Source organism: Festucalex cinctus, chromosome 1 (assembly GCF_051991245.1).
Source record: "Festucalex cinctus isolate MCC-2025b chromosome 1, RoL_Fcin_1.0, whole genome shotgun sequence".
NCBI classification, from domain to species: domain Eukaryota; kingdom Metazoa; phylum Chordata; class Actinopteri; order Syngnathiformes; family Syngnathidae; genus Festucalex; species Festucalex cinctus.
Window position 1 is genome coordinate 27,701,593 of NC_135411.1, and position 27,426 is coordinate 27,729,018.

General features: G+C 38.2%; 4 protein-coding genes across 6 annotated transcripts; 3 read left to right on the top strand and 1 right to left on the bottom strand.

The window, feature by feature from the left end:
- Positions 1-138: 138 nt before the first annotated feature.
- LOC144022407 (hemoglobin subunit alpha-1-like) lies at positions 139-1,472 on the top strand. Its single transcript, XM_077527172.1, has 3 exons — positions 139-304; positions 379-586; positions 1,262-1,472. Exons 1-3 carry the CDS (start codon positions 210-212, stop codon positions 1,388-1,390), a joined length of 432 nt encoding a protein of 143 aa, XP_077383298.1. The 5' UTR covers positions 139-209; the 3' UTR covers positions 1,391-1,472.
- A 4,236-nt stretch (positions 1,473-5,708) lies between these two features.
- Positions 5,709-7,194, top strand: LOC144022413 (hemoglobin subunit alpha-1-like). The gene is made up of 3 exons (XM_077527185.1): positions 5,709-5,875; positions 5,950-6,157; positions 6,973-7,194. Exons 1-3 carry the CDS (start codon positions 5,781-5,783, stop codon positions 7,099-7,101), a joined length of 432 nt encoding a protein of 143 aa, XP_077383311.1. The 5' UTR covers positions 5,709-5,780; the 3' UTR covers positions 7,102-7,194.
- A 1,271-nt stretch (positions 7,195-8,465) lies between these two features.
- nprl3 (NPR3-like, GATOR1 complex subunit) lies at positions 8,466-22,761 on the top strand. 3 transcript variants are annotated; one of them, XM_077527195.1, is made up of 14 exons: positions 8,466-8,911; positions 9,252-9,318; positions 9,812-9,850; positions 10,429-10,561; positions 12,882-12,956; positions 14,075-14,228; positions 14,309-14,384; positions 14,451-14,588; positions 16,204-16,360; positions 17,442-17,548; positions 17,661-17,790; positions 19,178-19,370; positions 21,435-21,636; positions 21,914-22,761. In XM_077527195.1, the coding sequence occupies exons 1-14, from the start codon at positions 8,695-8,697 to the stop codon at positions 22,077-22,079; spliced, it is 1,854 nt and encodes a 617-aa protein (XP_077383321.1). In that variant the 5' UTR covers positions 8,466-8,694; the 3' UTR covers positions 22,080-22,761. The 3 variants fall into 3 exon arrangements, with proteins under 3 accessions (XP_077383321.1, XP_077383329.1, XP_077383337.1); XM_077527203.1 differs by lacking the exon at positions 9,812-9,850; XM_077527211.1 differs by lacking the exons at positions 9,252-9,318; positions 9,812-9,850.
- A 211-nt stretch (positions 22,762-22,972) lies between these two features.
- Positions 22,973-25,570, bottom strand: mpg (N-methylpurine DNA glycosylase). Its single transcript, XM_077527220.1, has 3 exons — positions 25,229-25,570; positions 23,815-24,019; positions 22,973-23,479 (listed from the first exon to the last, which is right to left on the bottom strand). The coding sequence occupies exons 1-3, from the start codon at positions 25,454-25,456 to the stop codon at positions 23,061-23,063; spliced, it is 852 nt and encodes a 283-aa protein (XP_077383346.1). The 5' UTR covers positions 25,457-25,570; the 3' UTR covers positions 22,973-23,060.
- Positions 25,571-27,426: the final 1,856 nt, after the last annotated feature.

The following is a 27,426-nucleotide window of genomic DNA, read 5'->3' on the forward strand; positions in this document are numbered from 1 at the left end:
TCCCAGGTAAAAATGGACCCCAGCAGATCAAATAGAATTTTTTTTTTTCTTTTTGTTGATGTGGAGGGTGTGTACTACATCGCTTGTGCCATTTGGATGCTATCCAGACACATCATATCAGGGGTGTGCCGTTCCCACCCGCCACACGATATATAACGGCTCCGTTTTGTCCTCATAGCAGCTTTTCAAGTTTCAGCAAAAGCACCAAGATGAGTCTCACCACCAAGGACAAAGAAACCGTCAAGGCCTTCTGGAAGGTGGCCTCCGCAAAGGTAGACCTGATCGGGAGCGAAGCTCTGTCCAGGTAAATATTCCACCAGCCAAGATCAAAGGCACGTCACACTGTTTCCTTGACATTGCGTTTGTCTGCCTTTGCAGGATGATCTTCGTGTACCCCCAGACCAAGACCTACTTCTCCCACTGGAAGGACTTGAGCCTCAACTCCGCTCCGGTCAAGAAGCACGGCAAGGTGATCATGGGCGGCGTCACCGAAGCTGTGGGCAAAATCGATGACCTGAAAGGTGGACTGCTGAACCTCAGCGAGCTGCACGCTTTCACTTTGAGAGTGGACCCTGCCAACTTCAAGGTGGGCACACTTCTTCATGCTTCTTTATTTAGTGTGTCCAATTCAGGTTGTCGTATTGAAATAGGTCATTTTATATTGTTTAAACATAATTGAATGTCAAAATAGTTTATATTATTGACTGCATTAGTTTGCTATCCATTTTATATATTGCTATCTCTATTAAAATAAGTCATGAAGGATTAAAAACATTTGCATGATTACATCCTGCACTGACAGTCACTAACCATTGTTCTGAAAAATACATTTCACCATGGAGCTGTCCCTGAGAACAACAGTTTAAATGCTTTTAGATGGGTACTTCACTTTATTTGAGGCTAAATCTAATGTCCTTTTTATAAGTACAAAGAAAATACCTATAGTGAGAAGGTCTTGCAAAAAGTTTGAAAATAAAGCTTTATGACATAGGGACCGATAAAAGTAATTTCCAAATCCACCTTGAAGAATGCTGAATCAGAATGGGATGAGACCCGACAAAGTGGGGAACCCAACAAAACCTTTTTTTTTTTTTTTTTTTTTTTTTTTTTAAATCAATTACACCAGTGCACTTAATAAACTAAATGTACTTTAATGGGGTTTTTTTTTGTACAGTGCTGTACTTAGTTAGTAAATATATTTTTCAATTAAATACAGCAATGCAGTACATTTAGTTATATTTCTTGTATTTTCTATACCCAGATTCTGTCCCACTGCATGCTTGTGGTGATGGCCATGCTGTTCCCCGTGGATTTCACCCCAGAGGTCCATGTCTGCATGGATAAGTTCCTGGCTGCCCTGACTCTTGCCATTGCCGAGAAGTACAGATAAACAACATCAACCATGCCCAGAGAATTCAGTTAGTTTCTCTCACTCTCTGGTGGGCTCAGTTTCAATAAATGATCAAAAGCAATGATGAATGTGTCGTGCATTATTTGTTTGGAATCATTCACTTATTTCACACTCCCTAATCACGACACAAAGATACAGTTCAGTCATCAGTCAAATAAAAAAATAATTTTGGATCACATCAATTTTGCTACATCATTTCAACGTACAAGAGCAACATCAGCTGGTGGACCTTCCATAGGTAATACTAAAGAAATAAATTACAGTGTATAATGTATTTCAGCTTTGACAAGAGCACATTTATGCCGATCCATCCACGTTATGATGTGTTACGTGTACCAACGATATTTTCGCTCCACTCGGCGCAACACATCATGGGTTGTTCACCACTTTTCAAACATTGGCGTCGTTAGACCTATTTTACGGGGCTTAAGCCGACCTAAAATGTTCTTGAGCCCTCCCTAAATGAATTAGTTGTGTATTTAAAAAAAAAAAAATATATATATATATATATATATATATATATATATATATATATTAGGGGTGTGAATTGCCTAGTACCTGACGATTCGATTCGTATCACGATTCACAGGTCACGATTCGATTCGATACCGATTAATCCCGATACGAATGGTCACGATTCGATACCGATTAATCCCGATACGAATTTATAAGTCGATTGTTGCGATTTTTTTCCATTCAAATTTAGAAAATACTATCAGTAAATTTGTACATGTACACGCGATGTAGTATCGCGATATATCGCCGAATCGATTTTTTTAACACCCCTAATATATATATATATATATATATATATATATATATATATATATATATATATATATATATATATATATATATATATATATATATATATATATATATACACATGTATATTTTTTTTACTAAAAAGATCAAAAACCTTAAATATACAGAAAGACAAATGAACTAAATATTCAGGCACACAACCTCATTATTCATGTACCATAAGTGTAAGGTCGTCCGTGCTTCTCGTGTGTCATTATCCAATCCATTCCACTTAATCATGTCCAAAACAAAATTTCCTTCTTAGTAATTATCCAGTCCATGTTTTCGCCAAGTGTTCCAAATATGCCAACTACAAGCAGCATTGAGGAAAATAACAGGTAGACTGTAATTAATTACATATTTGATCACAAATCAATTGATAATTTCTTTCACTTCAATAGTACTGTAGGTAGCGAGAGCCCTTTTAATGATTTGTCATCCAGTTTATGTGAATTTCCTGGCTGATTACAGATGAAGCGGGTTTTTAGAGGGAACTTTATGCTTGAATTCACACTAAAGTAGGAGTTAAAAGATCACACTTATGGTTGTCGTCAGTGGATGACGATGATTATATAATTGACTATACTAATCATCCACCCATGTAGGAAAAAGCACGGTGAGTAGAAAGCAAGTGTGGAGCGACACCTACTGGAGACGTGAGTGTAAATGAGTTGTTAGTTTATAGGGGGAAAAAATCCATTTGTGAGCAGACGGTAACAGTCTAAAAATCTTATAAACCTCAATATGGATTTAATATTATGAATATGAAACATCTCAGTCAAGTCATTTGAGACTCATTTAAATTGAGAGTAATGAACCGAAAGTGGAGATATTTACGGTAAAATCATACACATGGAAATTCGGTCTGCTTTACAGAATTAAGAGTATAATATTTTAAAGCAAAAAAATAAAAAAAATAAAAAAATAAAACCTCAAGCGAACTAAAGAAACCTACAAAGTATGGAAATAGATATTTGAATTTTAGAGATTACTAAAGTTAGTAAATAAAACTTATAGTGTAAGAAAAAATAATTAGGGTTTAAAAACTTTGATAGATCTCAATCATTAGGCATGGTGAAAACTTAAAGCATAAGTTTTTAACCTGAAAAAAAAATATATATATTGACAATTTAATATTACGTTCATATTTAATTTAGAGTCATTGAGTAATATTTTCTTTCAACCAATCTAGTCACATGCACCAAAACGTAATATGTGACTTCAGAAGTATTTGGGAGCAAACAGTTACTGTGATTTGAGCCAAATTCATATCATTTGCCTCTCTGTTGATCAGTTTATAATTAATTCAATATATCTGACTTGAAAATGACTCACTTTAATGACCACTTTTTTGCATACAATTTTTTTTGTACAGGCAGTGTACATAATATTTTTGGTTGTGTATGGCACAGTGGATGACTGGTTAGCATGTCCGCCTCCTAGTTCTGAGGACTTGGGTTCAAGTCCAGGCTCCGGCCTTCCTGGGTGGAGTTTGCATGTTCTCCCCGTGCCTGCGTGGGTCTTCCCCGGGTACTCCGGTCTCCTCCCACATTCCAAAGACATGCATGGCAGGTTAATTGGGCGCTCCGAATTGTCCCTAGGTGTGCTTGTGAGTGTGGATGGTTGCTCGTCTCTGTGTGCCCTGCGACTGGCTGGCAACCAGTCCAGGGTGTCCCCCGCCTACTGCCCAAAGCCAGCTGAGATAGGCTCCAGCGACCCTTGTGAGGAATAAGTGGTCATGTAAATGGATGGATGGATGGATGCTTCATGTGTTTTTGTACCATATTAAAATACTGATGGAAATAACACTTCAAGTCTAATGATGACTTTAACTTTTACACAGTATTGTATTCCTTTTATATCTGTCTATCTGTGTAGTTCCTAGGGCAGACAGAGAAACTCAGTCCTCGAGGGCCAGAGTCCTGCCGTTTCCAACACAAGCTGATTCGTCAACAGGATCGTTATCAGGCTTATGCAGAGCTTGTTGATGAGTTAGTTGAATTGTAGGATACATTAAAGCTACTGAACACAGAAAATTATGTATTAATTATGTGTGTGTATATATGTATATATATATATATATATATATATATATATATATATATATATATATATATATATATATATATATATATATATATTAGGGGCGTTAAAAAAAATCGATTCGGCGATATATCGCGATACTACATCGCGCGATTCTCGAATCGATTCAATAATCGGCAAAATCGTTATTTTTTTTATTTTTTATTTTTTTATTATTTTTTTTTAAGAATTCACACCTTAAGCATGGAAGAATGTTATATGAACGGAACATTAAGCCTTAATATTTTATTTCAATGCTGTTCAAACATGAAACAAATTACAACCTCTATAAGACTGAAATTTCAGATAAATAAATAATACATTTTCATATAAATCTTACACTCTACAAGCTTACTGATTAGTATTTTCTAAATTTAAATGAAAAAAAATCGCAACAATCGACTTATAAATTCGTATCGGGATTAATCGGTATCGAATCGAATCGTGACCTGTGAATCGTGATACGAATCGAATCGTCAGGTACTAGGCAATTCACACCCCTAATATATATATATATATATATATATATTTATTTTTTTAAATCACAAATTGCTTCTGAAATCCTTTACAAACATTGCATTGACTATATTAGACATAACGTTGACTATATTAGCATCCTCATGTTATATATATATATATATATTTTTTTTTTTTTATCACAAATTGCTTCTGAAATCCTTTACAAACATTGCATTGACTATATTAGACATAACGTTGACTATATTAGCATCCTCATGTTATATATATATATATATTTTTTTTTTTATCACAAATTGCTTCTGAAATCCTTTACAAACATAGCGTTGACTATATTAGACATAACGTTGACTATATTAGCATCCTCATGTTATATATATATATTTTTTTATTTATTTTTTATCACAAATTGCTTCTGAAATCCTTTACAAACATAGCGTTGACTATATTAGACATAACGTTGACTATATTAGCATCCTCATGTTAGCAGAGGAGCAGCTAGCAGACCACCGGCTGTTAGCCAAACGACTTGACAGTGAACAGGAGCATAAAGGAAGATTCCAATTGAGACACAGCAGGTGAGTGGGGCTCCCGGAAGTGTGCATGCCAAAGAAAGCAGGGTGGTAAGAGACTGCCCAAATAAGTTATAGTTAATAAAACAAGTTATTTCTATTTTAAAAAAAAGAAGAAAAAAAAAGGAAAGTGTAAATAAAAAGCTTTTCAGAAACGTATATTAATAAATTCACACACCATGAACTTTAATTGGCAAGTGTATGTCTCCATGTTAAATGGACTTTCTCTCTCTCTTTTCTCTCTCTCTTTTTTTTTTTTTTTTCCGAACAGTGGTGGTGGGAGTGTACTGTATCTTCTGCACCACTTGGATGCTATCCAGCTGGCAGGCACATATACACCATATCTTGGGTGTGCATGAGGCCCCTTGCCGCACTGCATATAAAAGCTCAATTTTGCCCTCATTCAGCATTCAGCTTTCAGCCAAATCAACAAGATGAGTCTAACCACCAAGGACAAAGACACAGTCAAGGCCTTCTGGGTTCTGGCATCCAAAAGGGCAGACCTCATTGGGAGCGAAGCTCTGACCAGGTAAATATGACCCCGATAAAGATGAGACACACATCACATTGCACTTCCTTGATGAGGTTTGTGTGCGTTTGCAGGATGATCTTCGTGTACCCCCAGACCAAGACCTACTTCTCCCACTGGAAGGACTTGTCCATCGGCTCCGCTAAAGTCAAGAAGCATGGCAAGGTGATCATGAGCGGCGTCAACGAAGCTGTGGGCAAAATCGATGACCTGACCGGCGGCCTGCTGAACCTCAGTGAGCTGCACGCTTTCACCTTGAGGGTGGACCCCGCCAACTTCAAGGTGGGTGCACGCTTCTCAACTCATTTGTTGCTTTTTGAAAGAGTAATGGAGTTAAGACATTATTTGGGTTAATTAAGCAAGTTACAAGTCAAGTCATACAACTGGCTCAGTCACAACATACATTCACCATCTGTACTTGCATTTGTTAGCTGTACTAACGCATTCACAATTGTCTTCTCAATTAAACACATCACCAGCATGACCTTATAGTTCATGTTTGACCAGCTATTGGTAAACTGTCAAGTGATATCGGTGATATATATATAAGTGATACATAGAACTGTAAAGTGGATAGGTTGAAAATGAATCGAAAGTAAATGGCACACGGTCTTGTCAAATGTCAAATATAAACAAGACTTGTCAAGTCAAGTAGTTCAAGCTAGGTCAAGGCTCATGAATAACAAGTCAAAGACAGGTTGAGTGTTCCATGTTTTAGCCTAGCACATCCCCAATCTGAAGATTGACAACTCAAGTTTGACTCGAGTCAAGTCACGTGACTTGAGTTTTGTTCAAAACATTTTTTTGTTATTCATTAGAGTAATGCATAATTTCAGTGTATCGAAGATTGTTCTGAACAATATTTTGATGAGTCCAGGTTGACCATCAGTAGTTCTGAAAAAATATTTCAATACGTGTTATGACTACAACCAGCATTTAACACTTTAAAAAAATAAAAAAAATAAAAATAAAATCATTTTTGGGATTTTACCAAACAAGGATATTTCTTTTGGGGTACAGTGCTGCACTTATTAAGCATACTTTTCAATTAATTAGAGCAATACATTTAACCTATTGTACATATTTTCCATTCCCAGGTTTTGTCCCACTGCATGCTTGTGGTGATGGCCATGCTGTTCCCAAAAGACTTCACCCCCGAGGTTCACGTGTGCATGGACAAGTTCCTGGCTGCCCTGACTCTCGCCATTAGTGACAAGTACAGATAAACAGTATGACCCACAGCAAAGCTGACAGGATGGTATTCAATTATTTCATTCTGTTGGGCTCAGATTGAATAAATGATCAAAAGCAATGAAGAACGTGTCATGTTTTATTTTTTTCAAGTGTATGTGTCAGCTTACTCGCCACACACTGAATTTGCTGTTGCGCAGTGTGTGGGGTTCAGCAACTACTTTTTATGAATGGCTATGTATCGGCCCCTGACATCCCCATTAACAGCCACACAAAAATGCATAATGTGATTTATAATAATACTGCCCAATTGTAATAAAGTTAATTTAAGACAATTTCCTATGGCGATATTGATTGTATTTTATTGGCTATATCACTTACCTCTGCCCAGGGCCTGACTGAGACTCATTTTCAGCTCTGGAGTTTCAGGGCTCAGACTGGTCCACTTTAGTTCACATTTTAATGAACATACATTATTTTACAGTTTGTGTATCAATACAGTCAATACATGAGTATTCCCTCCAACCATAATCATATTGAATTTGATCAAAAATGTAATTCACAATTGAATGCAATTGAAAGCAAATGTACATTAAATGGGATAAGACATATTACACTTCACAAGACACACTTACCAAATGAAGTTAAACCAACAAGATTAACGTAGCTAATACTGTACTGTAATTCCTGTTAGTACTCTTATTTTGAAATGTGTTCTCACCACTTCTGGTGCACACAACTGAGCTGACTGACGCTAGCTGGAAGTAGGCATAATGGTGAGTGTTAAGAACTCAACTCAAGTAGACTCAAAGTGGAGTTATAGTTACGTCTCTGAAAAAGTAGCAAATTACTTTATTAGTTATTCAATAATTAAAGTAACGACTTTAAGCTAGTTTACTTAAAAAATACTAATATAAAAAACGGTTTATAAAGTGTAATGAAACTATAAAACGTGCAGAAATTTTGACAGGTATCTTTATTTTTATCAACTTGCCTTCAAAACAAAAGTTGTGCAATATGAATTAAATAAATAAATAAATAAATCAATAAAATACTACTACTACTACTACTACTACTACTAATAATAATAATAATAATGATAATAATAATAATAATAATAATAATAATAATAATAATAATAATAATAATAATAATAATAATAATAATAATAACTTAAGACATCGTCAATATTGACAAGCAAACAGACAATTTTCAGCCTCACGAAAAGAAACCATATAAATTTACCTCACATCTGGCCATTTTAAATATAAAAAAAGATGTATGAACATAAAAAAGTGCAAAAATCTCTGACTCCGTGTAAAAAAATTTATTCAAGCAGTGGCATCGTTTATATTACCAGAAACGCTTGTACGCATGCGCAGTGTTGTTTTCTTCCTTGATTCTAGTCGGACAGATTTAAAAGGACACAAAACAATCGATTTGAGTTGAGAAGTTGAGGCAACGTGAAAATTGGGCCTGAGATTAATAAAATTTAGAAAATTATTTTAAAGCAGCGTTTAATACGCATCGTCAAGTGTTTATCTTTATCTTTAGCAACGAGTAGAGTGTTTTAACTTTGTAGCAAAAGTTGTCGATCATGTGGCAGCTATGTGAGCTGGAATGCTAACATGATGCTCAACCCATCCGGCGGCGGCAACGTATCCGCAGATGACCAAAGAAAATCGGCGGTCGTGCAACCAAGAATCAGCTTGTACAGAGGCCCCCGATGCGGACACAAAACCAACCCAATAAGTGTCATCCTAGTGAGCTCTGGCAGCCGCGGGAACAAGTTGTTGTTCCGTTACCCTTTCCAACGAACCGCCGAGTGCGCATCGTCCCACGCAGGTAAACGTTAGCAACATACTTGGCAGCATCATTTCATCAGTTGCAGTACAAACGGATGGGATGTCATACACGCACAACAAGTTAGGGCATATATGGCTTTCGGATAAAATTTCAGGATTAATGTAAGCATAAAATTCACCGAACTGCCATGATTCACATCCTTGTTGGAGAACAGAACTTAGTGGGGTGAAAAAAACACTGAAACAGTTTGAAATGTGCATTTAAAGTTTAGAGACAACTAAATTAGTTCACCAGCAAAAGGTCAATATCCCGGACGCATTGTGAGTAGTGTATGTCAAATGATGCATTAATACTTAGGCCGTATCTTCTCCCACACAAGCGAAACAGCGGAATCGTTATGCGCTGAATACGTCGGGAGAAGTTGAAGATCACGATGGAGATTCAAGGTACTTTCTTCCTTTTAATCTTAATAGTTTTCATGAGCGCAAACACTGCAAGTACGTGTGCAGTCACACCATCCACACATTAGCTCCAAGTGCTTATGAATGCACTTGCTTTCCATTGTTAGCGTAACATAAATCAGTGTTAGCATAATTCATGTGAGAACTTTTAAGTCGATAGCTTATCTGCTGAGTTGAGAATGTCATTTAAATCTGGGCATAAGATCTAGCACATTTTAAATGTGAAAGTATGTTTTGTAGCAGTTGTGTAGTCGACCAATTGGGACATGTGGACTGCACTGTTTTAAAATGTGAAAAGAAGTCCAAAATGTTGCAATTTATTGCAGCTTGTGGGCCATTTTTGTTGTCACACATGTTGATTTTCCCTGCATATACAACCTGTCAATGTAGGTATATGTGTGTGTGTGCGTGTTGCAGCTTCCCATTTTTGTTTGCTTGTTTCTTTTTTGTTCTGTTGATGGCCTCATTCCCATTTCAGAGAGCCGTCTTCATTAACTGACGAACAGTTGGTAGCGGGGTAAGACTGGAATCCTCCGAAAGCACCTTTTCCTTTGCTTCCATCACTTGCTGTCTTTTCTTGTATTTAGTGCGACCGATCGATTTGGATTTAACCTTTTTTCTTTTTTTTAATGCGTGAGAACGTTCTTGTGCATATTCCCAAGGTGAAACGGTGCGGTAATTCGCTGTTCTCTGTATTGTTATACTGAGTGTACTCTGCTTTATTTGAAACTGATTAAAGTGGAATCAAGCAACCTGCAGCATGTTGCACCCATTGAAATTGGCTGCAAATTCCAATTAAATTCACTTTTTTCTTCTTCCCAATTGTTATGTAGTGTGTATTTTTTCTCCAAAGCCTTTCATTGCAGCATGAATTCCATGACGCATGAATCCTTTGCAGAATGTTCATCCACACACAAACACAGACACGAAAACATCATTTCTATGACACACAAATCACAAGAATTTTATGTAATTAAAACTGCTCCAAAAAATTCTCAGCTTGAAAATCACTCTTTCCAAATATGTGTGCGTGTTTTGTTTTTTTTTTCCTTTTTTTTTAACTCCCTCGCATGGACCTCTACTTTCCGTCTCTAGGTTTTCCGACAGCATCCTGGCGACCATCCTGGCCACCAAGTCGGACATGTGCAGCAAAAAGTTTGAGCTGAAGATCGACAACGTTCGCTTTGTCGGGCATCCGACTCTGCTGCAGCATCCGCAAATCATTCAGGTCAGCAAGGAGTGAAACCTCCACAACTCTTTGCTGCTCATTTCTTTACATTTTGCTCCCTTTTTTAGAACCTTTTTAGCTATCTTTGTTATGTGCTGGGGGTTGGATCCCAAAGCGCAGACACAAATAAGATTTTAACTATTGATTCACGTCGAGAGGCATGGAACAAACTTGACTTAGACGAGTAACAAAGAGAGTTGCAACGAGGGACAGTGGTAACAGAAGTACTAATCCGACAAAGACACACACTTTCCAGGAGGCTTATATAGACAAGGAATCGATCTGATTGGTTGTGGCTAGACATGTGGGTAACAGGACTGACATGGAATTATCTGATTGGCTGTTGACCAAGTAAAGGGATTAAAGATTCTTGACATCACATAGCCCTTGACATCACATATCACATAGCCTAAAACCATTTGAAACTAGATGCTAGTTACATCAGTTCAAAACAGACACTTGTTACATCAGTACATAACAGACACTTGACCTCACAGTCACGAACCCAACTTAACAGGTCATGAACTCAAACTTAACCCTGGCGTGATCCCAGACATGACAGTCTTAACGCAATTGTATTGAAATGTTTTCATTTTGTAATTTTCAACTTGAGCTCTTGTGTTAATAACATATCGTTACATCATTGACTCTATCGTCACCACTTTAGCCTAATAACAACCCATAAAAACTATTAAAAATATTTTTTGGATGGGTCATTACATCATACAATCTGGGTAAATTTTAGACTCTATTTTTCTAAACTTTTTTTTGTTCTCTCCCAGTTGACATAATTTGGCAAATTTGCGACAGGGGACCAATTTCTTGTACCGTAATCTATATGTTTTATAAAATGTTTGTCTGGATGGATTCTTCATTTATGAAAGAGGTGTTTAATGTCGTATTGGCATCCAATGGAGCAAATGAATAATGTAATTTTTGATTTCAAGAAGTAGCGATATGCTTTGCTGGCCATCGAGAAGAATTTTTATTTAAGAAGTGGAAGTTCCCTTTACCGATACTGGCTGTATGTAGAAAGACTATATGGTCAGCAGTATAAGAGAAAAGGGTGGTGCTGATCTATTCTATAAACTTTTTTATTTTTTTTATTATAGTTGTGTTACACTACTTTCCCAATTAAATTATTTGCCATTAATGTGTTTCATTAATCCATCCAGCCATCCATTTTCTTAACCGCTTGCTCCTCACAAGGGTCGTGGGGGGGTGCTGGAGCTGATCCCAGCTGGATTCGGGCAATCGCCAGCCAATCGCAGGGCACACAGAGACGAACAACCATCCACACTCACAAGCACACCTAGGGACAATTCGGAGCGCCCAATTAACCTGCCATGCATGTCTTTGGAATGTGGGAGGAGACCGGAGTACCCGGAGAAAACCCACGCGGGCACGGGGAGAACATGCAAACTCCACCCAGGAAGGCCGGAGCCTGGACTTCGATCTAGCGTCTCAGTACTGGGAGGCAGACGTGCTAACCACTCAACCACCGTGCTGCCCTTTATTTCATTAAATGTGTTATAATTTTAAATGATATCTGCAGTGCTTAGCAAATCAATTTTAGACCACCATGCCCTCAATGTTATGTCTAAGACCGCACGGTTATAAGTGCTTTAATGCAGACTCTTTCCATTTGTGTGAACATAGTCAGTTTGACCTTTTTCGTCGGTAATGAGGAATTTACAAGTTGAATTCACCCTTTTGAGCACTGACAGTTTCTGTTCAAGAACGCAAGCACTGTAAATAGCTGATATTTGACATATTAATCAAGAAATATTCACAGGATTTTTTTCAGGCACAATTAGGAAAATTCATCTTTAATAATAAGCATGATATTAGAGCATTTAGAAATAATTTGGGTCATTCCCACATTTTAGGATATTTTTCCTACTTAGCCAAATTTGTCAGGAACAGTTCTCATATAAATTCTGATAACACTTTTTTTGGTTGGCAGAATAAAATGTAAAGTTTAGAAAAAATAGATATGATTGGTCAATTAATATGACATTGTCCAATGAAAAAATAGATTACGTATATTGTTTGACCTTTTTTGCTTTTTATTGAAATCAGAAAATTTGATGTACATGTAACAATAATTTAAGTATAAAATAATAAAAATAATTTTGAGATTTTTTGTTGTACATTTCATTGTAATTACTGCATATGAGTGCATCTCTAAACAAGGTATTTTCAATAGCATTTATACATTTGTTCACATTTTTTATTTTACATGTGCAACATGCTTTTATCATTGTACCTCTTAAATGTGTCATATACATTTTATATTTATGTATCAATATTTTTTCAGGTGTCTAAAACAGATCCTTCACCAAAGAGGGAGATGCCCACCATGATCCTGTTCAATGTGGTCTTTGCTCTGAGGGTATGAAATGTCTTGCATATACCAGATACTTAATTAGGTACACATGCACAATGTAAAACATAAAAATATATGAAAGTATGTCAAAGGTGATAATGCTCCATTTTCAATTTTGCTCCAAAAATAAGTGAATATAGTGCATATATCTTGGCTACGTAAAATGAATACATTCATGTCAATTTCTGATATGAATATCAGCGTTTGTAATGATTCTGCCTGTGGGTGGGACTCAAAAGAAGGGAGTGGTGAGGGTGGGTTGTGTTTTCAGATGATAGTCTTGGCTATCTGTGATGGCAGAGGAGGCCTGAGGGGCAGGGGAAAACATTTTGCATCTTTAATCATGTTGCTTGATGAGGCGCCACCAGTTCCTGCCCTTGCTGAGTCATGGTGAGCGGCCCACTCAGCTGAGCGGATGGCCGGGGGGCTAAAAGAGGCTGAGTCATGCTTTGTGCAGTGAGCTCTGCCCGGCAACTGGGATGTTTGCAACCCGTCACCATGAGCAATCATTATTTACAGTATTATTATTAATGGGATCAGTAGAACTGTGCGATAATTGGATGGAGACAACTGAAAGATTTAAAGTGAAATATAATGTATGCATGTAGTAGTAGTAGTAAAATAATTTCCATTTGACTTTAAAGACACTCAATTAATGTGTGAAATTTAGCTTGAACTAGAGACGAACGCTGTTGAACTGTTAGAAGAAGTATCTTTTTTTTTTTTAACATAAACATTGATCATTCTAGCTTTAAAAAATAGAAGGAAAAAGAAAGATGACTGGCCTTTAACACTATTTTGCAAACACCCTCGAGTAAGTGAGTGAGTAGTTTGTTACACATTGTGAACATAAGTAGTGGGAAAAGTACAATAATGTATACAATAAAATAAATAAAAAAACAATCAGTAAAAATTATTTTGAGAAAAAGTAGTAGAAATACAAAAAATGTTATAATGTAAAAATACTTGATTAAAAATGCACCAATATTAGAAAAAAACATGTCAAACATACTTGACAAAAAATAACTTACCAATAGTAAAAAAAGGTATAAAAATGTTTATTTTTTTGTATTTATTACTATATATTGCAAATGTATTGTAATGTAACTCTTCTGTTTTCACAGGCGAACGCCGACCCGTCGGTCATCAGCTGCATGCAAAACTTGTCACGCCGCATCGCCATTGCGCTGCAGCACGAGGAGCGCCGCTGCCAGTACCTCACCAGGGAGGCCAAGCTCATGCTGGCCGTGCAGGACGAGATCACCACCGTCAGCGAAAGTAAAACCCCGTGGAACCTATCACAAAAAAAAAAAAAAAGAAAAGAAAGAAAGATGGTTCAATGCTCTTTTTGTCGTTAGTGAGCCCACAGTCGCCGTTTCGACAAATTCTGCCCAAATGTAAGCTGGCCAAGGACCTAAAGGAGGCGTATGACAGGTTTGTTTGTTGGACACGGCATCATTTATTGCTTCAGTAATTTTCACTAAGCATATTTTTCTTCAGTCTGTGTACGACCGGCGTGGTACGGCTGCACATCAACAACTGGCTGGAGGTGAGCTTCTGCCTCCCGCACAAGATCCATCGCATCGGCGGCCACTACATCCCCCCCGAGGCCTTAGAGCGCAGCCTGAAGGCCATCAGGTGCGCCGTATTCTCATCCTGCACCGCTAGATGACCCCGTGTCACGCATAAAGGAGAGATGAGACGCTCGGAACATTTTATGTCTTCATTATAGTCAGCAGCATGAGTAGGGTTAGTTCATGACTATCACAGTATTGATTGAAAAATGGGGGGGAAGTGGAATGTTGCAGGGGCATAACAATTTTTGGAAGAAAATGTAAAAAAAAAAATAGGGTAAAACTCAAAAACAAAAATATTAGAGTAAGCAATAAAAAGTACATAAATATTAGAACAAATGTAGTAAAATAATAGAAGAAAACCCCAAGTAATTTATTAAATAAGTAAAAATTCAATATTTCATCAATATGAACAAGTAAAGGTTAAGAATAAATGAAAGGGATGAAAAAACAAATAGTGGTATGTTAGAAAAAAGCAAACTATTAGACAAAAATACACAGCTAATGTAAAATAATGGGGGAAAAAAGTGTGATATGACAGATGCACAAATATTGAGTAAGAAAAAGTAATGTACAATTGTATTTTTTTTTAAACCAAATATTACAAAAAAATATATATTTAAAAAAACTCACAACACACAAGACAAAAAAAAAAAGCCCAAAAATATCTTTACAATAGCTTTTTTTATTTGACATTTATGCCTCAAACAACTTCTAATTAGCAGATGTAACACCTTAGCTCAGTGGTAGGGAACCCTGGTCCTCGAGAGCCATTGTCCTGCCTGTTTAGCTGATCATTTGAGTCAGCTGTGTTGGAGGAGGGAGACATGGAAAACAGGCAGGACAGTGGCTCTCGAGGACCAGGGTTCCCTACCCCTGCCTTAGCTGTTCCTAATGGGCACTCCTGCAAGCCTCTGGCCAATGTTTTTCAGACTGGATTCGGGTTCGAATTTCTCACCCTATGTCTGTGGATGTGACGGCATGCATGCATTGTATATGTGAAGAAGAGACTGTGCAGTTTCATTTCTTGGCTACATGTGGCAGTAGCGATTCTTAATTCAGTTTTCTGTGTTGGGCAGTTTTAATTACAGAAGCACAAATATTTGCCCCCCGAAAAGGAAAGAAATTATATATTAGATTAAAAAAAAATACACAATTATTTGTATGTATACATATATATATATATATATATATATATATATATATATATATATATATATATATATATATATATATATATATATATATATATATGACGCAATAAAGCAGAAAATAATGCAAAAATATAAGACAAACAAAATATTCCAATAAAAATGCAAGACAAGAATTTTAGAAGTGTTTGACATATCAAAACTGAGCATTTTGTGATAGTCATAAATTGTGTAAGTCTACCTAATGTGTCCACTCTCATTTTAACCTTGTTAATCCATATACTGGTACTCATTTTCTACTGTTGTATTTTATGTGTGAGTGGTTAGTGGCCTCTCTAGGTTAACATGTGCACTTGACTGATAATAAGTGGAGTCATTTGAGGACAAGGCATGTTGGCTGTCATCTACCACCCCCTGCTGGTAGTCATGAATCATTACATCTAGTTTTTCATCCGCTGTTTGCACAGCCCAGAGAAGGCCTTTCTTTCCCCCTAGAATTATTGATCTTGATGTTCGGATGTCATCCAGGCCCTATCACGCGTTGCTGCTGCTGGAAAATGAGAAGGCGCTGCTGGGACAACTTCCCGTAGACTGCTCTCCCGCCATGATGCGCCTCATCAAGACGTGCTCTGCGGTGAAGAACCTGCAGCAGCTGGCTCAGGACACTGACCTGGCTCTGCTTCAGGTGAGGCAGCTGCCTACGCACCTTCATGTCAGATGCAGAGAATGCACAACAGACAACAATTGTGGAGGGAAGGAAAAAACGGGCACTCAGAAAGTTCAGGACTCTGCCAAGGCTTGAAAAAGTGCCTTTCACTTAAATTACTGTCAGATGCACCATCTTAATCAGATCCAGAAAGAAGTGGGGTTGATGTCACAGGTCCACAGTACTAAATCTACACTCCCCTTCAAAAGTATTGAAACATTGAGGCCAGTTCCTTTATTATTTTTTTTGGGGTGTTTGACATGAAAATGTGAATATGAGCTTTTATTTCCATCTGGAGCGCATGTACACAATTTAGAAGATAGCAGGTTTTGTTTGAAGCTGCTCGTTTTTTAATCTGAGCAAAGGTAGAGGAATATGTCTGACAAGTGTGTCCTATTATGTTGATGAATCAAACAATCAAAAGCAATTTTAGATTTGGGTTTTGCTTGTGAAAACTAATCTCCAAGTTAGACACGTTCAATGCTGACTGTAATTTGATGATTGACAAATGACACATACGAGTTTACAGATTACTGTAGCACCTCAACTTGCGAGTTTTTCGAGATGCAAGCTGTCACTTTACTTTTTTTGTCTTGATTTGCCAGCAAAAATTTTAGTTACAAGCACTAAAGGTGGCAGTGAACGTAAGTTAAAGATCGTGACAGTGTCTGGGAGAAGATACGCACCACTGGATTTGAAAGGGGATGCCCTCATTTAAATGTTTCTCCACCCAGAGTGCGTACATTTCATGATGGTGCGTAACTTGACACACTTAAGTCGATGGGAGCATGCAGCATGTGCCATTTCTGACTTAGCAAATCAGGAGCATATGCCCCTTTGTCACTTAGTTGTGGAACTATTTGCAGTCTGTTATACTGCCTCATTGTGGCCCAGTAATGCACTTTAGAAGGAGCACAATATCAGTGAGAATTGAAACATGAAATCATGATGCACAAACCATTGGATTTATTCCACTCTATTTCATGTATTTTATTACTGACTGGTTTTATAAACTACAGTACTGTCAAGTTAAAATGCTCAAGTGTTGCTTTGCTCTCAGATATTCCAAATCGCAGCCCACCTGGTTTACTGGGGCAAGGCCATCATCATCTACCCTCTGTGTGAGAACAACGTCTACATGCTGTCCCCTCACGCCAACATCTATCTGTGAGTCTCGCATTATGTCGCCTCCACACATACATACGCCACTGCTTATGATATTTGTCCAATTTCAGGAAGGTCCAATAAAATGGGACCTCTCTCACTCAATCTCTCTCAGGTTCTCACCTCAGGCCGAACAGTTTGCGCAGCAGTTTCCCGGTCACGACCTTCCTTCCACGTTGGCCAAGTTCTCGCTGCCTGTCTCGCTGGCCGAGTTCAGGAACCCGCTGGAAGCTCCTGCGCAGGAGGTACGACTGCGTCACAAAAACGTTTTCAATGTCTTTGATTGAAATGACTTCACTATACGAATTCATATTCGGAAAACAATGTCACAAAACATTTTGATGAAAAAATACAAAAATAATTTGGAAGTAATTCGACAATATGAGATAAACATGAGGGATGTTCGACATTACTTTTGTTCAGACCAATACCAATACTCAACACTTGAGTAGTCACCAATACGTTGTACTGCTAGTATTTTTGATACATAACCCCCTCACCCCTTGCATAAAATTAACGACAGTTTACTTTTCTTGTAATTTCTACTTCCTGCTAGTAAACCGGCCATAATAGTGTAGCCAATATTGGTATCAGCAGCTGTCGCGAAAATTTAATTACAATTTCAATTATTACGCTCCACAATTATAAAATAAGCATAATCATGAAAAAAAGATTATTAATGCTAATTTTGAGTTGTTTAAATTTATACATTTGCACCTTCAAAAAATAATAAATAAATAAATAAATAATCAATTTTGTTTCATCCAAAAGGAACTTGCACAATTATAGTGTTTCAAAGAATTTTTTGTCTTAATATTTTTTTTTATGTTTAAAGGGATACTTGACTCATTGAACCATTTTCAGCAGTGAAAAGTTAATATTTTGTCCAGAATGAATTTGATAACTTATAACTTTCATTATTTTTCATGTACAATTAATACCTTTAAAAAGTAATTTTTCTACTTGCTGTCGACAGATGATGACATCACCTGTGCTGAGGAAGTAGGTAACAGGCTCATGGCTCACCTGTTTTCTGAGTTTGGCTCATGATTGGCTGTTACGTTACCTACTTCCTCAGCATTGGTGATGTCATCATTAGTCGACAGCAAGTAGAAAAATTACTTTTTAAAGGTAGCCTATTCATTGCACATGAAAAATAATGAAGTTACCACATTTATTATAGACAAAATATGAACTTTTTACCGCTGAAAATGGCTCAATGAGTCAAGTATCCCTTTAAACTTTTTTTTTTTTGTACAAAAACAATAATCGTAATTTCAATTATTACCAAAACAATTGTGATCAATATTTTCTTCATAATTGAGCAGCCCTGCCCTACAGATACTGATAGATATTGGCACCAATACCTGATATCATTAATAAGGTATGATCCCTAATAAAAATCAAGGAAAAAATATAGATGCCAATTATACAACTACAAAACAAGTTGAATAATACCACAAATGTTAGAAAATAATCCCAAAAAAATTCAACAAGAAATAAAAACTGTTATAATTTGTTGCTGAAAGTCACTTGTGATAACTCCATCTGACCTAGTAAGAGAATGCATGTCATACGAATGACTGGATAAAAGCGAGTAGGTGGGATGACGTGTGCGCATGCCCCGGTCAGGCTCAGCTGATCCAGATGGTGGTGTGGATGCTGCAGCGCCGCCTGCTCATCCAGCTGCACACGTTCGTCTGCCTCATGGTGCCGCCCGCCGAGGACGAGCCCGCTTACAGGGACGACGACCTGCCCCTGGTCGCGCGGGTCGGCGGCGGCCGCGGCCTGAGCACGCCGAGCGCCCTCAGCTTCGGATCTCCAAGTATGACAGCAGTGTGTGTGTGAGACAAGGAGAAATAGCAACAAATAGTTAATTTACTTAAAGATGGAAGTCAAGTATAATATTTTCTTATGTTCTATGCACCCTCACTACTAGGGGTGTTAAAAAAAAAAATCGATTCGGCGATATATCGCGATACTACATCGCGCGATTCTTGAATCGATTCAATTAAAAAAAATCTTTTTTATTTTTAATTTTTAATTTTTATTTTTTTTAAGAGCTCAGAATTGTTCATTCGGTAGTCTTACCGATTCAACGTCTTATCATCATTGCCTTTTTTTTTTTTCTTTTTTTTTTTTGTGTGTGTGTGTGTGAATCGATTTTTAAACTTCCATTTTTAATGGAAAAATATTCAACAAAACGTCTGACTTCGGGTTAGGATTCACACCTTGAGCATGGAAGAATGTTATATGAACGGAACATTAAGCCTTAATATTTTATTTTAATGCTGTTCAAACATGAAACAGATTACAACCTCTATAAGACTGAAATTTCAGATAAATAAATAATACATTTTCATATAAATCTTACACTCTACAAGCTTACTGATTAGTATTTTCTAAATTTGAATGAAAAAAAATCGCAACAATCGACTTATAAATTCGTATCGGGATTAATCGGTATCGAATCGAATCGTGACCTGTGAATCGTGATACGAATCGAATCGTCAGGTACTAGGCAATTCACACCCCTACTCACTACTTTAAACACGGCATTCGTATTATTAGTTTTTGTGGATTATGAATAAAGCAGCAAAATCAATCCATTTATTTTTTAGCCATCTCATGGGACGACCATTTTGCCACTTGCTGTCGACTGAGAATGACATATTAACTAAGAGCTGATAACAGCTCACCAGTTTTCTGGGTTTGGTTATTCCTCAAATGTAATATTAATCAGTCATGTTTCGACTAGTGGGGCTGCATAGAACATACAGTATCATTGGAAAGAAACTTTTTGATGATGATTATGATGATGTACCTGAACTTGAATGTCTGATTGTATATACAGGGTGACCCAAAAAGATGCGTACCCATATTTTATTGGATAAAAAAATCCATTTTTTAATGAATGTCTTTTCTGTTGCAGGACGTGAAAGGTGAACCTATGGATGATCATTTGCAGCTATAGTTGCCCTGAAAATGTCTTGGACAAATCAGCAGAAGATATTCTCCCTGGAGACCTATTTTGCGACAAAATCATACCAGAGTGTACAGATTCAGTTTGGAAAGCGTTTCCAACTTTCCATCAAAATCAACGATTGTTAGTTGGATGAAGAAGTTCAGAGAGCATGGGACTGTAGTGGGCCTATGTTCTAAAGCCACAGGGGGAACTTATTCAGGAATGCAGGAAGAAGAGTGCAAGGACAGGAGATAACATTGCTGCAGTGAGGGACTCAGTAGGACGCAGCCCTAGGAAATCAGTGCGTAGACGCAGCCAAGAACTCGGAATAACAAGGGAGTCACTGCGGCGTGTTCTTACGTCTGATCTGGACCTATACCCATACAAGATCCAAATAAAGCAAAAATTAACTGATGCTGACAAGGAAAAGCGAGTAACAATGTGTGAATGCTTCTGTAATGTGCTTGAAAATGATGAAAACTTTCTTGAGAACGTTTGGTTCTCAGAACTGAACTCTGAACTTCTTCATCCAACTAACAATCGTTGATTTTGATGGAAAGTTGCGACAATGGAAACGCTTTCCAAACTGAATCTGTACACTCTGGTATGATTTTGTCGCAAAATAGGTCTCCAGGGAGAATATCTTCTGCTGATTTGTCCAAGACATTTTCAGGGCAACTATAGCTGCAAATGATCATCCATAGGTTCACCTTTCACGTCCTGCAACAGAAAAGACATTCGTTAAAAAATGGATTTTTTATCCAATAAAATATGGGTACGCATCTTTTTGGGTCGCCCTGTACTTTTTGTCTGTTTTCATCCAGTGTTATTTTGACATTTACTGACTAGTCAAATTGAATGAAGTGTCCCTTTATTTTTATAAACATCAGCAATTAAAACGGTCTGTGTGCCCATTGTGTGCAGCGAGCAGCGACGACATGACCCTGACTAGCCCCAGCATGGACAACTCCAGTGCAGAGTTGGCCCCCGGAGCCGACGACTCCCCCCTCAACAAAAGGATCCTGCTGACGGAAACCCTGCTGGCCAGCCTGTCGGAGCACGAGCGACAGTTCGTCCTCAACATCCCTGCCGCGCAGAATCAGGAGGATCTCCGCATGTTTGCCAGGTCACTTATCTCATCACGAATTCTCAACATTTTTTAACAACCTTTTTAACGAAAATGGGCTGGTGTTTAAGCACCACTAGAGTGCACGTGCCTGTGTAGTGAGCTATTGTTCTTAATAATAATAATAATAATAATGTTACAAAGATGTTTATTTTTTGCAGAAAACACCTGCATTTGCCCTCTCGTAATCATTTGTATTCATTAATCTTTTCAACACAATAATAAGAAAACATCTTTTGTTATTTTCCCATCAAAATAATTTTTTAAAAACTCGCAGGCTGCTGCACTACTTCCGAGGACACCATCACTTGGAGGAGATCATGTACAACGAGAACATGCGGCGCTCCCATCTCAAGACGCTCTTGGACAAGTTCCGCAGCGTGCTGGTGGTGACCAATCACGAAGATCCCGTCATCTCCATTTTCCAGTCTCCCACAGAGTAGTGTGGTAGTCGTCGTCGTGGTAGCAGCAGCGCCAGTCGGACGCCTTCAGTCACGCCATGTGGCTGGAAATTCACGTTTAGAGACAGAAGAAAAGGTTGATTTATGTTGATTTACAACATGGAGACAAGTTTATTTTTTATCATTTATGAGCCAATTTCAAATAATAAATTATTTTGTACATAGTCGAGAGGCCTTGAGTGTTCAGATAAGGAGGATTGATGCGGGTGGCAGATGTCTTTGGACTGCGGAGGGGGGCACACGCTGAGTAATTAGCTTTCCAGACGTCCGTCTTAGGGATCCCGGAGGTAGGAAGACCACGGAGGACATCTGACGGGCTGTTTTTGTGCTTTGAAGAGAGGCGAGGGCGTTCCAAACATCTGTGGATTCAATGAGAACCCGTCTCCCCCATACCGAGGCATGGATGTTTATTTAAAAAAATAAAAAATACATTAAAAAAAGCGATAACCTCAGACCAAGCCATGGATTGACTTAAATGTGTTTTTTGGTGTGTACGAAAGCAAAAACTGAGGAGAAAAAAATTGTGATGCGACTGCAGATTTTACCTTTTGAGAGCCAATATTGAACTGCCTTCGCCTCGAAAATTATTTCCCCACCTTTGGCAGATTGCAGTTGTCCAGAATATTGTATGTTAAGATAATTATTAAAATTTTCAAACACAAGACCTGTGTGCCACATGTAATCGATTACTTTGTGCTTATTTACATAACCACCCCCACGCTGAATTTTTACACCCATAACTTGGGAGTCCAACCTGGGTGAAGATTCAAAGCCACTTTGAAGCAAAGGGGCGGAGTCACCATCATTATTGTGAAATTTGTGGTATGCCATGATTTTTTTTTTCCTTTTAATGTAAAATAAGTGCCTTGGGCCAATTGAGTTTGTGAAATACTTATATTTGACTGACAGGAAAATTGGTTTTGCAATTGAATTGATTCAGTCTGTCTCAATACTTTTGTCCATTTATGTATGGTTACACAGAGTTTGACAGTTGAGGTCAGACGGATTCTCTCCTCTTTCAGCCACTTTGTCCACCACGCTAACAAACGCGTTCCCTTGGAGGTAAAACCGCAGAGGCTTCTTGGCCCACTCCCCGTGGGACTCGATGCCAATCCGCGGCGCCTCCACCACGACCTCATGGCGGGCGTCTCCCGCCGCGGGATCCGCGTCTTCCAGCCACACCTCCGGGTCGGACGCCAGGTCGCGGCGGTCGAAGTGCCGCGGGACGTCCAGGGCCTGGCACAACTTGGAGGGGCCGTTGCACAGCTCTTTGTCCTTGAGGGGCCGGGCTCCGTCTTTGCGTCTAGCGGCCCTCAGCTGCCTCATGACGGCGTGGCCCTGCAGCGGCTCCAGAGAGCGCAGCAGCACTGCGGCGCCGTCGCCTGTAAGACACGAAATGAAACCATATGTTAGGCCTTGTGGCTCCACTCTGTCTCCTTCCACTTGGCCTTCATCAAACACAATACAATAGATGTTCTCAAATTTGGGGAGTCCTGGAACCCCTGACAGTGGCTTTTTTTTTTAAAGAGTCCCTCATTTTCCTAATACCAATTTAACTACTGTTAAAATATTATTAAAATCGAAAAATAAAACTATACTGTAACCATGTGATCCTTTGCACATCTAAAGACAATTACAGCTCCAATTACCCACATTTTTTAGTTTTAACAGCACATCCCCTGTGATTTTCATCATACACATTGAAGCTTCCATTGACCTTGACTGGAGACGTTCATGCAGAGGTAGATGCCATAAATGGGGTACACGTATATGGTGCCAGGCTTCATGAACATGGCCGTGTTCCTCTCTGTGCGCTTGCCCCCTGCGGAGTGTGACGCCTTGTCTTCTCCCCCCAAGTACGCCTCCGTCTCCACCACGCGGCCTCTCAGCTCTGTGCCGTCCTCCCGGCGGCGAACCAGGACCTGAAAACAAAGATGCAACACAAGTACGTGAAACTGCATTTCATGTTTTCTAAGCCAAACTGTGGCTTTAAAAAATATATATAAACTCATTAGGTACAGGTACACCTGCACTGCACATTGCACAATGTTGTGAGAATATTGTATCCAAAATTCTATGTGGAAAATGCCTGGTTTTGATTGACACTGCAAGTTTATTTTGTAATCACTAGAGACATGTATTAAAAACTGTTTTTACGCACAATTGACACAGATATTTTAACAGTGTCTTAACTCAGACCAAAAAGTCATTTTCTTCCACTTTGCTTCAGTTATGACTAGGGGTGTTAAAAAAAAAAAAAAAATCGATTCAATAATCGGCAGAATGGAATTTTTTTTTTTTTTTAGGATTCACACCTTTAGCATGGAAGAATGTTATATGAACGGAACATTAAGCCTTAATATTTTATTTTAATGCTGTTCAAACATGAAACAGATTACAACCTCTATAAGACTGAAATTTCAGATAAATAATACATTTTCATATAAATCTTACACTCTACAAGCTTACTGATTAGTATTTTCTAAATTTGAATGAAAAAAAATCGCAACAATCGACTTATAAATTCGTATCGGGATTAATCGGTATCGAATCGAATCGTGACCTGTGAATCGTGATACGAATCGAATCGTCAGGTACTAGGCAATTCACACCCCTAGTTATGACTCAATTATGCTGTTCATGTGATTATATTATATGATAATCAACTGTTTTGTAGATAATTGACATGGTTAGAGATGTTTTAACAGATATGGTAATAAACACTGTTCTAATTGTAACTGTTAGAGATGAATGCACACTGTATGGTAAAAACACTGGCACTGGCGAATAAACACTTTTATGCACAATTTAAAGAGATCTCTCATATTGTATGGTAATAAACATTTATTTTTGCACACAACTAATATAGTTATGGGAACTTTGTGAAAAATATTGTTACTTGCACACAATTGACACTCGTAGATATATGAAATGCTTGTTGTATATTGCAAATTATAATAAACAGTATTTGAGAGCTCAAAAAACACTGTGTGCTGCATGAGCAGAATGACCTTCAATGTGGAGTGTTACTCTCGAAGGTATTTATTTACATTACATTTCATGCTGCTCTATAAAGAGTAGCTTTAAGTGTTGTCTCGATGGTTTTAGCCACCAGGTGACATGGAAGTTACCTTGCCGAGGAAAGCTTTGGCCAAAGCGACGCAAGGTTGTGAGAAGAAATCCTCTCCTAGTCTCCTGCGCACGTAAGTAGTTTGACCACCACTGAAATAAACACTGTGCACCGTCTCATTCAGTTTGTGCTGTTTGCTCACAGCGACTAATTCGCTCTCACTGTTTGCTTTTTGGTCAACTTTACGCGACATCAGCTTTCTCTTACGCTCTGCCATTATCATGTACATGAAAGTGACATTTTTAATTTGCGTTGTTTTTTTTTTAGAAGCGCCTTTCTTTTTTACTTGTCTGTCTTGGTAGTTTGTTGTGATTATAGTGAACGAGAGAGTTACTGCTAAACAGGAAGTAAATACAGGAAGTAATAAGACGAGCGTGTTTGCTCTTAAAGGGACCGCGTACCATATATCAACTATACTGCACTGGATTAAAAATCTTAATATACTGAATATTTTGTCTTCATATAATATTTTGTTTGTTTGGACTAGTGGTTCGTACGTCCGCTTCACCGTTCTAATGTTCTCGGTTCGAATCACTTAAATGTACCTTCTGCCATCTTAAATTGTTCTGCCTATCACAATAAGTCACAAGCATAGATATGTGAACAAAGAGGTAAGCTATTAAGAGGCTCCGGATGGAGGAGTGGAAACGTCACTTACCTTCGTTGCCATTTGGCGTGGGTTCACTTCTCCGCCTGGGAGACCGCGTGCGCGGCTTACATGATGTGAGCTTGTGTGAGTGAGGGGGGAAGTAGGCTGTTTAATGAATAAATTGTGATTTTCAAATTATGTGGATAATTTTTCTGTGACACCGCTGATGCTCTCTAGGGTGTCACACACTATCTTGGTTGGAAATCAAATCACCGCCTTAGTGATTTGGCTGGCGACCAGTACACGGTCTGGAACTAAAATGCAAATTATATAATGTACAGATTACAGAACATTAACAAATATAAAAATCTCCAAATTTTCTGGCAAAAACAAAGCATTCACAAATGATACAAAATAATAGAAAAAAAATGCACAAATGTTATAAACATACCACATTTTAGCGTTTTACCACAATGGCCAAACAAATATTAGATTACATTTTTTAGTTATGTTCAGTAATTTATCCAATTTCACTTAATTGTTAAAAAAAAATATTCATTGTAGTAATCCATCTTTGTATGCCAATTACAGATAATGACAGAACAATGAAATGCTCTTCCTCTAGATGGCAGAAGGTACAATAATCTGTATTCGTCTTTTGCCATTCATACAACAAAAAGATTTCACACTGAGGAAGTACAATTTTGAGTAAATTGATATTTATGAGTTGCGTGACATTTTGGTATGATGGTGTGTTATAAAGTTTTCCCAATGTAACAAGTGTGTTTCGCCTTCATTCTAATGATTTCTCCATTGTTTAAAAACAGTTGACCCTAAGAGGTTATAAATAGAGCTCGCGTGTGCTTTTGCCCAGGAAGTTGGACAACGCCAATTTGGCTTCAGGCACTTTGGATCCCTACGGCTTCCCTGACAGACAAACCGTTAGTGACAGACAAAAACAAACAACAACAAAAACCCATCTAATTTTCAAGATCATATTGTTTAAAATGGGATAATTCAAGAATACTTTTGCTCATATGTTTGGCAAAGTTTGCCAAGAAACTAATATGCTGTTTTGAGCCAGGGTGGCAGCCAGCTGGAAATGCACTGACCGGGTCCAGTCAAGTCGTCCCTTGCATGCATTGTTGACTTTGTGAGTGGGATGGCCGTTGGAGCGGCGGAGAGGCCGCTGTTTGCTTTGCACCTCCCTGCAGCCTGTCGGCGGGCGCAGAGTGAAGTCTGAGCTGGCTTTGCCGTTACCATCAAAATCTAGCTGCAGCTTGTATAATCTCAACATCTCTGCACTAGAGATACTTTCAAAATGTCTGGCAAGGCACATTCAGCTTCCCCAACGGAACATGTGAAGCTCATTACTGCGAGAGAATGAGGAGGATGTGTGTATCTTTTCAGCGTTTGATGCTTTTAATGATTCATGGCGTAGCATTAATGATTCATGCGCCCTTTTAAATCCTGCGTAGGTGTGGCGTGCGATGCACAGACCACAGGTGGTCTGCCGCTCATTGAGGTCAAACCACCATGTTAGAGAAGACCCATACAAAAAAGAAAAACATCACACATGTCCTTGACGCCTACAAAAAGCGAAATAGGTG